The sequence below is a fragment of the Hakea prostrata genome, chromosome 3 (genome assembly GCF_041222555.1).
Source record: "Hakea prostrata isolate BN-2017 chromosome 3, UWA_Hpros_2, whole genome shotgun sequence".
Taxonomy (NCBI): Eukaryota; Viridiplantae; Streptophyta; class Magnoliopsida; order Proteales; family Proteaceae; genus Hakea; species Hakea prostrata.
Window position 1 is genome coordinate 5,194,337 of NC_142602.1, and position 12,532 is coordinate 5,206,868.

Genomic DNA, 12,532 nt, shown 5'->3' on the forward strand with positions numbered 1-12,532 from the left:
TCCTTAAAATATATATACAAAACCTTCAACCTGCAACTCGCAAATGTGTATGGAATTGCAGATCAGTGTAATGATGCATTAAGTACTCAGAACAGCAATGGAAAACAGAGCAACTATCCCTTTTAACAGTTCTATTAATGGCCAACATTCTTTTCACAACACAACCCACCCAAGAAAAATAAAAGAAATAAGAAATCCAAGTGTACATTTCCATACATACAGGAGCTCCAGTTAAATCATGTAATGGACTCCATGAATGTCCTTCAACAACCAGCAGCATTTATATTGAGGACAAATTTCCAATTCACAAACTAGGAGATTTTCTTCTGGTTCTTTGATTTCCATTCTTTGAGTTCGGCATCTACCTTTGCTTGCACGGTTGCATGAAAACCAGGATATGGTTCGTAACCAACAGAACATTTGAAGGGCCTGTAACAGCCAAATTTTTTTCTAATATACCTATCTTGCCCATAAATTGAAGGAAACAACTGTATAAACTTCAAGAGGAGTAGACAAATTTACCTCCAATAGAACAAAGAAAGGGGCCATTAGAAAAGCTTGAAGGAGGTTGTCCAAAAGAGCTGGTGCTCTTTTCTACAAAAATATTTGAATGAAGTGAATCAATCTAATAAGCAATAACTTATCTCTCAATCGCAAAAAACTAATACTTGGTAGTTACCTCAAAGACTCCATGTCCTATAAACTGTCCGGACCAACAAAATAATTGTACAGCCAGACCAACCTGAAGAATAAATGTACAGTCAGAACAGTCACCTTCAAAATCCAAAGCAAGAGGCGCTAAATGGTGTAGACTATACCTTCATAATTTATTTGCTTGGACCAACACAACATAAAATATACCACACTTAAGAAAAGACTGACTTTTCTACACCCAGAAAGCAAAATAAAAACTCAGATTCACAAGCAGGTTAATCTATTGGAAGGCAGCATCTTCATTTTTCTGAACAGTAAGTCCCATGACCAGAGGATTTTGGTGTTGCAAATAATACACCATATATTACAATAATAGTTCCAGATAAATTTCCATGGTACATGGAATTGTAGTTTCCAGATAACTTTTTCCCTCAATCCCCAAAGAAAACTCATTTCTACATTTCGAACTAGGGAATCAAGGCGGTAACAAATCTAGGTTGAAATACGGGATCTGTTTGGAGGTAAGCTTCTCAGCCGTATGACATTCTGAGGGACACTACAACTAGCAAGAACAGGTCACCCTATTAGTATAATTAATACAAGAGATCTCAGGTTGAAAAAACAAGAACCAATAGTGGGTTTGAATTTGAGGACTCAGTACTGTCAGAACAGTAGTTGGTGATTCAAATCTCAACAGGGAAGAAACAGAAAGCTCAACACTGTAGCTACAACAGGCTCCAAAATTCTCATTCCAACTTGTCCAAAAGATACTGGTTCCTACTAGAGAACATCCCCACCACTACTGTGGACAAGGCATTCCATGTTCTAATTTCCAACTCCTAAGACCTCCCCAACTGCCCATGTCCTCTCTCATGTGGTTCCTGCCAGGAGCAGCAGAGGCAGGAGGCTCATCAACCTTGGGAACCTTTAACTCCATTCATTGGAGTTCACTTTACAGAGTTCACCAGAGGATTAAGATCTTTGGGAACATTGCTACCAGAGAAAAGTGAAAAACCAATATGAGAATTGAAGGACAACAAATAATCACAAAGTAAACATCAGAAGACACTTGCAAACAGTAGGTAATATTTAAATATTAGAGTTTTGCAGTTATTTTCTTCATTTTCTTTTTATCCATGATACCATACAGCAAACCAGAATCTGGAACCACCACCCTGAAGAAGAGAGAGGGATGGAGAAGCCTTTGAACCATGACAGACAATCTAACATGGTGCTCTTTCATAAAACCAATAATTAGACGCTTGGTAGGAAACACACTGAGAGTACACAGAAAGACAACAAATAGCAAAAACAACTCTGCTAATCATAACTCACAACAGGGGCAATCTTCCTATTTGAGTAACCTTTGATAGGGAACAACCTTAACCCAGTACAGAACATGTCTTCTTCCTTCAGTCATCCATTGTCTCAGTTTCTCTTAAGCTGATTCCCTTCAAAACATGAAGACATTTTAGAATGACTGTGGCCAGCACCATTGTATTTGCTGCACTTTCTTCTTTTCTTCCAGAAATACATGGGTGCATGCCATCCCCCTGCCTCCTCTATCTCCCTCTACCACTTTTTTCTCACTTATGAGAATAAGACTGGATTGGTGTCCATGCCATCCCACCACTGCCTCCACCACCTCTTCTCCCTTATGAGAAGAAGACAGGGTTAGTAACATTACACATAAGAGCAGGCTGTCATGATCCGATGTTATATCAAGGGATTGATTTTTGAAGACAACTAATTGAATATCCTACATTGAAGGAAGCTAGGGAGAGAGACTCAAACAATAATTTCTCCAAGGATGTGTTACAAGAGCAAAATGGAAAGGGGAAGTGGCAATAGAACCAGAACAAGAGACAATGCAGGTAATCTAGCCATATTTGGCAAGTTTTTTGCATTATAGAAGGTTTATTGATTCTTAAAGCTAAATTTTTTTCCCATGGAGAAGGCCCACATTTCTAAACATCACTGCTCATCCAGGCTCCATCTCATGGGATTACCATGTAGTCCTCAAGGGCCATGGCCTAATCAAGCTTTGTTCAATAAACTTTGTTAAACTATTTCTCATTCTTGCAGCTGGCGTACATTGAGATTGGGCATATTAAAATTTAAAATATATTAAAAAAAAAATCCAAGAAATTTGCATAATTCAGCAAAGAAAACTGAGATTTCACAACAACATGGGCAGTATGTTAGCTTTAATGATGCCTAATGTAATTAAAGGGTAGAAGATCCGTAAAAAGGTCCAACACAAAACTCAGAATTTGGAAAAGGGAGGGAGAGATCCAACCAACATAAATTGCAGTGGAACGTGTCATGGAATAGGGCGCTCCAGATACTAGGAACAACAAAGAAGTTTAGCCTTCTCCCAAATTAATGGGGTCAGCTAAAATTCAAGGAACACATTTGCTTCCGGCCCCCTTCAGTTTTAGTTGATCTGATGGTGGATAGATTGGGATGCCATTGGATTTAACGCATAGAATGTTCTCTTGTGCACATGTAGAAATTGAATTTGTTTCACAAACCTCCATTTACATTTTCTAGGGCTTCCGAACAAAGAAACTGCTTAGATTTTACTGAGTTTATCTCTACTGTGTTCCTAGAGCATTGGAGTTCATTTTTGTGCTGAATTCATGGTGAAGCTCTAGAAACACGTAAACCTTCCAACAATTTCATTGACCAATCATGATGAATCAGTCCCTTGCTTTTCAATCTCATATCTGAGAATAGAAAATGTTTTGTGTGGTTTCACAGCATCAAGACAGAAGGAAAAGAATATAAAAGTAATGACAACACTAAATTAAATCTCAGAAGATATGCAGAACAACTGAATCTTTGATGACTGAGTTGTTTAAGGGTTTCTGGTACAAGTTTCTGATTGTTCACCTATCTCAAGACACAACTATCAGATAATTATCCAGAATAAATGTCCTTAAGGGTGTTCATAATTATCCAAACATAACCTCGAAAGCTAGCAGTCAAGAGTAGTGCTGCTAACGATCTTCTATCCAGCCCAAAAGAGGTCAATGCTCAGTATGAGTAAAATACAAATTGACACAGTGTAGGAAGAAGATGACAAATGCAAAAATAAAGGATAGTAGCAGATTTTACACAGTAACTTATATAGAAAAGAAAGATAAAGATGCCAAAACTCTAAAAAAACAAAATGAGTTCACAAGTTATTTCTCGAATCAAAGAACCCACAAGAAGAAATATAGAATAGAACAAGCTTAAGACAAATATAGAAATTAAAAGAGATACCAATGAATCAACGAAGGTCCAAAAAGATGCTTCTATAAAGTTCCAGAAATAAATTAGCATTCCAACTATCAAATCAAAACCTTATTCCTTAGATATCTATGTCCATATTAGACTACATCATCTTGCAACAAATTATAAGTAGATAACCACAACCAAGATAGCAACAAACAGGAAAAGACATTTCAAATTGGTGAACATGAAAACCTGAATTGATTTCAATTTAGAAGAAAAAAGATGAATACAGTGTTTTCCAAGAAAATGACCAAATTTAGCTGCTTACTAATATTTGGCCATCGACTATTATGGGCTAAAGGTCAGTACAAAACAATAATCACACATAAATTATTCAAGAATTGACATTTCCAGTTGCAAAGATACTCCAAAAATGAGAAACTCCAACTCAGATTACAAATAACCTGAATGTAGAAGGGGTATTTTGGTTTGGAGGTCGGGACGGGGAGGTGACCCGTTAAACAATAACGAAGAACCACCAATTCATAGGTTACCCAGTAAATAAAATAACGAAGCGAACCAGTATCTAGGATTGAACATTCTTTTTGGCCACATTCCGAGTTCTACTAAATAAATAAAAAAAACGCCATACAGAATTCGTGAACAACAGGAGAAAGGGACGCAAGCTGTCTCACCTTCCAAGCTAGAGAAAAGCCAAGCCGAATTGCAAGATAACTGCTAGAAACCCAGCAGAAAAAGCAGAGGAGGGCAGCCAAAAAGCCAGCTTTCTTATCAAAAACGATATAGAACAAGGCATAGACCAAAGTAAGAAAGAAGCCAAAATTCAGAAACAAATTGACGTTGTATCCAAGAGGAGAGAACACAATCTGAGGGAGATTGAAAAGGGGTGGTGTGAAGTACAGAAGAAGAAGAGATGAAAATAAGATCGGCCAAACAAACAACATATGTATAAAAATATTTACGGGGTTGCTATGATAAGCCCCATAGAAGGCAAAATGTTTCTCAAGATCGAACAAGCCACTCTTCCCCATCGAAATGCTTTTTCAGGAAGCTTTGAAAATCCCAATACTAAAGAGGCCAGGTAGACTATATGGGTTAATAAAGGAAAATTGAAGAGATATAAAATAGGGTAAGTGGTTGAAATAGATGATTGAAACAAGGGTTCAGAAGATTCAGAACAAGAACACGGGATTGTTGAAATCTAGAGGCGATGAAGATGATATGCTTCTAGAATACGCTCTTTCCTCACAACTTGCCTTGCAGTATTTACCTCTTCTTTAGCTGAGGTTCACGCCATCTTTTTGTAGCAGTAAAAAAGAGAGAGCAATGCTTGAAAGATGAGTTGCGACGCTTCGATCGGGTCTCACTTCTTCGATGCTTGAGAAAAAAGAACGCATGCACAAACTTGGAATTAACTCCTGTAGAACACAGCGAACAGAAGTAAAACGACGGTTCATGGTCTAGACGGACAAAAATGGCAAACGAACGGTGAAAAAACGAAATAAAATCTCAGATTTTTATCAGCATCGGCGACTATTATGCCACGTGTATGAAAAAAAATCGATGTTATGTGAAAAAAATAGAAATTTTAGTGTAAATAAAAAAATAGTTTTTTAAATCCCACCTATTTTTAGAGTAAATTGTTTTTTTTTTTTTTGTAAACACCAACTTCATTCATAAAGATATGCACGAGCCACAGCCGAGGCATCCAGATTGACAAAGTCCTGGAGCCAAGGAGTGGAAGTGGGCCAAGCTATCTCGCTCGAGAGAGATAGAGCCCTCCTAGCTAGGGAATCAGCACATGAGTTACTTTCCCTATAAATATGATGAATTACACAATCACTGAACTTGGTTCTGAGGTATATGATATCATCCATAATTGGTCTAACCTCCGGGGGGCCAAGATGGAGACAGTCTTCCAAGTGGCAGGTAAGCTCTTGATTGTCAGTTTCAAAATGCCCCTTGTCATGACATTCACCCAATGTGGACAACATGCTATCCCTCAAGGCCATAGCTTCTGCAACCAACACTGATTGGGCGGAAGAAGGTTTTGAAACCGCCAATAAGCAATCACCCCTTTCCTTTCGAATAATAAATCCCAAACCGCATCTATCACTGTCCTTCTTCATGGCTGCATCGGAATTTACTTTGACCCAACCGGTGCTTGGAGTAAATTGTTTTGACACCATAGGACAAAGTATCGGCAATATAGGCAAGACGAAAACACCAATATACGATATTTGGATATGATTTTTCGCTGATTTATTGTTTTTCAATCGAAATCTGGAGATTATAAAGGGAAATTCGTACAAAAAAAACTATGCAAACTCGCCTCTTCCTCTCTATCTCAGTGTTCAGTGATTTATTTCTCTCTCAATCCTAAATAGTTACAAAGTTGAGGAGATATTGTCCATGAATATTATTGGGGTAATACTGAAAATGAATAAATAAAAACTGTTAGTAATAGGGGTTCAATTGATAATTAACAGAGAAAAAAAAAATTTAGAATATGGATTCAGTGGTTGTTCACTCCAATTACACTATTAACAAACCAAACAGAACAGAGGATTTTGCATATTAGAGAAACAGTTTATCGTGAAATTTGAAACTCAAGATAGACCTTTCACAACGCCTCGGAGTTAATTTCAAAGGTACCCAACATATGGCTTGAAGATCATATTCCCATTAGGTTAGATCCCTTGATAGTTTTAAGTGGCCTAGGGAGAACTACAATCAAATAGGAAACTCTGATGGTGAGCAGAAAATTATCTAAATCAAACAAATGCAACATGAGGATTAACTGTTTTACGAAATTAAAAAACTTACAACCACTAAATTTGAAGTTAAAAACAGCAAGGAAATTGATGACCTGAAGAGAAATCAGCTAACAAATGTATCAAGTTTACTCCCTTATTTTAGTTGCATTCTTCATGTTTCCTACATAAGCATGCACAATCCTATTGGTACACTGATAACCACTGTAGGCAACATGAAGAAGCAACCAAAATGATGGAGTCACATATAGCGATCTCAGCTTTAAAGGAGAGAAACCCAACTGAGGGAGAGAGATCGAAAAGAGGAGGTCTCAAGCACACTAGAAGAAGAGATGAAAATAAGAGCTGCATTGGTGAAGACTCTATTGATTTTGCAGTCCAAAAGCTTTGGATATAAACTGTACATGTTGAGATCAACAATGACTTAACTAGCAAGGATCTATGTAAACTTGTGTAGATAATCACAGACTGATCAACCATAAATAAGTAGCTAATGTGGGGAGTAGTTGGGGGGCACAGGCATAGGGTTTTAAATGACAATACAGATTACATGAGTGGGGAGTAGGTAGTGAGTCATTTTCAAATGTATGAGTTGGTAATTCACGTCAAGTAGGTGATGGATCTGATTTTTAATTCAGTGTTCTTATATCAAAGTCCTTTAAATTCGAGGTCTTTTCTGTTCTTCTCTTTCATTACAACTATAATCTTGTTTGACAGAAAAAAGAAAAAAAACCAAGCCATGTTGTTGAATGAAAATAAAGAAAGAAGGCGAAACCATGTTTCACATTTCTGCTGCATTCTTCACGTTTCCAGTTGTTCACAATGTATGAGGGATATATATATATTTTTTTCTCTCCTTTTCCCTTACATCTATATTAACATAATATTTTTTCTCTTATCTGAAGGTCATGCAGTTCCAAACCCTTAACAAGAAAATTTACCGAAACAATGGGCAAAAGATCAATGTGTAGTTAGTCATCGTTTGCATTGTAGATTGGGTTCCTATATTTTTGCCTTTGGGTCAATGTTGAATCTATTTTAAATTTGTATGAAAAATTTCTTGAGCTTCATTACATGTGGCCAAACAAAACAATATAAGATCTCATTTCTTCTTATTTTTTTTATTTTGTAACAAATTTCTTCTTGATCACTGTTACCTTTAGTTTTGGGGTAAGTAAAAAAATCAGTCTTTAGGGTTTGTCTGCCGATATAGCCATGCTCTGATTGTTTCAGACTTAAAAAGATGCAGAGATTCATCCTGAAACCTCCTTTCAAATTTTTCTAAATAATCAATCTTCTCAAAAAAAATTTCATCTTTTAATATCATAAGTATTCCTATCCTTACTCAGAAATCAATTACCAACATTGTTGAAATAATTGTAACATTTGAATTCACCACTGGAAAGGCAGACTTAAGAATGGGCAGACATTAAAATTGCAGCTGAAATTAATGAAACCCATTTATTTGGGTGGTAAAAAACCCTTCTGGTTTATAGAGTGCAGAAAGCACTAAGCTGGGTTGGTTCTTATCAACTTGTAAGTTTGGTGGTCTCCTATAATATCTATTAGATAGAAGTTCTTCCTCAGTTTCACACACAGAAAACACCATTTGAGATGATCTAAGAAACAAAGAGGGAGAAGAACAAAAACAGGTACAGTACATGATAACAGATGATAAACAAGAGTTGGACTCTTATTTTCATTACTTTCTGGAATTACGAATTTTTATTCACAACCTGCTGTTTTTGTCTTTCTTTTTACAGTCGATGAATCACTATTTCTGTTCTTTCTAATGATTTTTTTTATTCTTTATTTTCTTCTGTGACTGCAATTGAACTCCTTCGGATTAATTCCCCGCAAAAAAGACGCGCCGCGCCAGACACCAGCACCACCAGAAACCACCCCAAGAACACGCCAACCGCGCGGGGGCAAGAACACCCACCCCGGCAAACAGGAGGGGCAGCCCAGGAAGAAGGGGGGGAAGCCCCGGATTTGTGTTATTTTCTTCTTTAAAATATAAGTGTTTAGTGGCTCCTTGTGATCCTTTCCGTCTTCTAGTTTGTCTTGTTCATTTGGGTCTCTGTAATTTGTTGTTATGATTGCTTTGATCCACTTTTAAATATCAAGAGATTTTTCTGTCTTTTAACCTAGCCCACCTGTTTCTTTTTGACCTGTAAAGTCTTGCCCAAGATATCCATTGTAGTTTGTTCTTCCTTCCTCTCCCTAATAAAAAAAAGTTGGAAATGTTTTCTTATGGCATCATGAACCTTCTTTGGAATTGTGAAATTTGCACCTACAAATTGTAGAAATCCCATGACCATTCTTCATTTTTTTTTGGGAAACAGATGGATTTATCTATAGGAAGGGAGCAACTTCATGTATCTATTAATCTGAGCAAAACTCCCAGTACTAAAGGCTTTTGGCTGTTGCAAATCATATACCCACAATAACACTTCTAGGTCAATTTACATGGCATTAGAAATAGAAGTTTTGAAATAATTTTTCCTTCAATCCCTAAAGAAAACTCAGTTCTACACTTCTAGGGATTCAAGGTGGTTCTAAACAGAGGTTGAAATACTGGGAAAAAATAATATTCACTGACTGTCAACTTGTTTGGATGTATGGTTCTCAGCCCTAAATCTAAACAGGGCTAACCCTTCCTTTTTCATCCCTAAGAGAGTGAGTTGAGGTGTTAGGATTTTTATAAATTCAAGACTTAAGTTAGGGCTAGTTTAATTAAGGTAGATGTCTTGCTACCATTAATTTCTTTTTCTACTGACTGACTCAAGATATTTCTTCTGAGAATGATGACAAGAAAATTTCTTTTGGGAAACAATGGCATTAACGCAACTAAAAACACAAGAACTTCTTGACACATTGTAAACCTTCTTGGGTTACCAAAACACAAAAAAAAAGAGAAGATTTCTTGCCACATAAAATAAAAATCTAACAAATATAACAAACACCACAGTCGTTACTGAGCTGCACACATTTGACATCAACTCATTCATCTTGGACCATCGCTTCCTCAACGTCTGGAAATAGCCACGGCTGACATTGAAATTAAAACAATGAACACAACAATTCCCACAAAGGATCCAAACAGAGCTCCAGAGGTACGTTCACAGAAGGAGTTGAATTGCTGGCAAATCGCAAACCAATTTGCTCTGACATTTCCTTTGTGTGCTAAATACACTATTGCAGCTGCAGCTGATGCTCCAGCAGTTAGCAGAGCCAGTGATGCCTTCATTCACAACACACAACCAAAACATTTATATGTAAGTACAAAAACTTAAGTTCAGATTTCTTCTTTAGATAAAATTCTTAGATCAATGGATGTACCGCGTCAAGGAAGACCAACACAATTCGACTGGTTCTTGCTCCTCCCCTCACAATGTGGAAGATGGATATGAACAACGAGAAGAAGAGATACGCGCATACGAGTGCATTTGCTGCCACGAAAAATCTGTGACAAACACAAAGAAAGTTAGGATTTAAGCACAATGTTTGCTTTAAAGCATTTCATCCTGAGTATTTGGTTTGGAATACCCAGATTATTGCTTCTAACTAGTATTTCTAGTAGGTTCTACTGTTAATTGGATTATCCATAAGACCCATTACACTATTCGATTGTAACTAATTCGATGACTTATATTAAAATATAAGTTAGGAAACTCAAATACCTCAAGAGTCAGCTTAGTTAGCATCAACTAATGCAATTTGTAAGTAATGCTTTCATTAACTTACGTGAAGGTTGGGAGATCACTGTATTGGGCTCTGAACTGGATGAACTGAGTGAAGAAAGGGAGTGTTTCATTAGTGGTACCCATGGCAATAGCACTTGCTAAGGTTCCTATGATTGCAACAATCCTCAGAATGAAATCCAATATTGAGATCCCTTTGTTCACCATCACCCCTTGGCTTCCAACAAGAGCAGCAGTCTCTACCCGTTCTATTTGCTCTGACTTCATCATCTTTGGAAGAGTGAATTCCCTTGAAGGGGCTTCTGGGTTTCTGGAGTGAAGAAGCTCTGGGATCTTTGAGAAGAGAAAGCTAAGGTTGACTGCTCTGAAAGAGGTGATGGAAGATGTTTATTTATATACAATACCAATAAGCCTTATTGGGGGCTTTAAAGCTGGGAATGAAGTTGGTTACTTGCTCATGATCTTCTAATATATTTGTTTTGTACCAAACAAGCACAAGTGGATCATGTAGAAGTATATAGGATTGAAGCCTTGAAGCCTTCCCTATATATCCAATAAAATTTCTTATCTGAAAGTCTAAGAAACACCTGATGATTGAGTGGGTGAGTTATTGTCATATGCTCTACTCCACTGATAGCCCTCTTCAGGTGTATTCTAAGCTATGGTTGACTACTGGTGAAGGAGCTCAAAAAGCATTTCAGAAATAGGTTTAGTGGTTCTGGTTTTGACTTTTAGGAACTCAAAAGCATATTGAATCATGTCCTATGTTTGGGAACAATAATTCATGGTAGTTGAGAGCCTTGGACCCTATGGGCTCAGGAACTTATCATGAACCAGATGGTTTACATTTGATATCGTCATTTTTGAGGACCATATGGGTTAAGTATTCACCAACTCTCTCTTCAAAACCCTAGAAAAACCCTGTTTTAGAACTGAAAGTACAAAAATTGTTCTCCCAAAACCCACCCCACAAAACAAAAACAAAAACAGAAACAAAAGACAGACTGTTCTGGGCCTTCTTGTTGCAAAAAGTCCTGAAAATTTTCAAGGTCTGGATGGGCTAGGTCAAGGGCTAAATCGTGGGCCGGCCCAACTCCAACTCAAGGTCAAGATATCTTTAATCCAGGCCCAAGGACCATTTTTCAGAAAGGCTAGAATTTTGCAATTTTTTTGACTAAGTTTTCTGGGGGTTCTTGTGGGACCCATTACTCAAATAATATGACAATATGATGTTATAGTCATATGGTCCCATTTATGATGAGTTGATTACTTCACTTGATATATAATTAATAAATTAAAAACTATGAAAGAAGGTTTTTTTATTTTTTAAGTCCAACTTTGACAAAATAAATAAAATTGAACTAATAACATAGACTGAAACTATATATTAATTCTTCTTTGATTTATTCTAAGTCAAATTAGAAGATGATATTAGAATTGAGATATTCATGTAATAAATGAAAATTGTTAGGAAAGTAGATTTGGAAACCATTGTAAAAATTAAAAAAATAAAAACTTAAAATGTATGAAACATAAAGTAAACTAACACATGGTTCCTGCAATAGCACACAGACAACGTAAGAACATGTGAAAAATATTTGGAAACTATAAACTTAATAATTGAGTTTGATATGTGGAAGTATGAAGAAAATTTCAAAGAATACATAAACACTTCTTTTTGTTTGTAATCTATTTTTAACCAAAATTTTGAATGAAATCATGGATTAAGGCTATTTTTTTTTTAATTATTCTTAATTTTATAAATTTTTTTTTTCATGACTTGCACGTCTTTCTCTAAAACAAAACAAAAGATGAAATAATATTAGAAATATTCATGTAAGAAATGAAAATTGTAAGGAGATAAGATTTGAGGACGACCATGAAAATAAAGGATAACACTTTGGAAATGCATGAAACATAAAGTAACCTAACCGAAGGTATTTTTCACAAGATTTGGGTTGCTGTCAAATCTTAAATTTCTCTTGGGCTCAAGAGATTCGTTACGAATCGATTTGATGCAACAACTTCTTTTTAGAATAACAACAATAACAACCTAATGAAAAGTCGAAAAGCAAGTAGAACATTATTGACTTTCTTTGCTCCAATTTAATTATTATTTTATAAAAAAAGTTTACTTGTTAGAATTGAACATGATTC

The 12,532-nt window shown here is 36.3% G+C and overlaps 2 protein-coding genes across 2 annotated transcripts; both read right to left on the bottom strand.

Annotated features, from left to right (window-relative positions):
• On the bottom strand, positions 1 to 5,370 carry LOC149020259 (2-hydroxy-palmitic acid dioxygenase mpo1-like). Its single transcript, XM_089148366.1, is given in 5 exon segments — positions 1 to 410; positions 412 to 429; positions 523 to 594; positions 680 to 742; positions 4,572 to 5,370. Coding segments are annotated over 5 exon segments (609 nt in total). The 5' UTR covers positions 4,929 to 5,370; the 3' UTR covers positions 1 to 311.
• Positions 5,371 to 9,399: 4,029 nt separating this feature from the next.
• On the bottom strand, positions 9,400 to 10,780 carry LOC149020260 (casparian strip membrane protein 1-like). Its single transcript, XM_089146891.1, has 3 exons — positions 10,419 to 10,780; positions 10,014 to 10,137; positions 9,400 to 9,915 (listed from the first exon to the last, which is right to left on the bottom strand). The coding sequence occupies exons 1-3, from the start codon at positions 10,643 to 10,645 to the stop codon at positions 9,700 to 9,702; spliced, it is 567 nt and encodes a 188-aa protein (XP_089003017.1). The 5' UTR covers positions 10,646 to 10,780; the 3' UTR covers positions 9,400 to 9,699.
• Positions 10,781 to 12,532: the final 1,752 nt, after the last annotated feature.

Bases quoted from the DNA above. Each gene is read 5' to 3' on its own strand.
- LOC149020260 (XM_089146891.1), bottom strand. From the start codon at position 10,645: ATGATGAAGTCAGAGCAAATAGAACGGGTAGAGACTGCTGCTCTTGTT. The intron at 10,138-10,418 runs GTAAGTTAATGA...TGTTTGTCACAG, and splicing joins AGTGATCTCCCAACCTTCAC to ATTTTTCGTGGCAGCAAATG. The intron at 9,916-10,013 runs GTACATCCATTG...TTGTGAATGAAG, and splicing joins TGTTGGTCTTCCTTGACGCG to GCATCACTGGCTCTGCTAAC.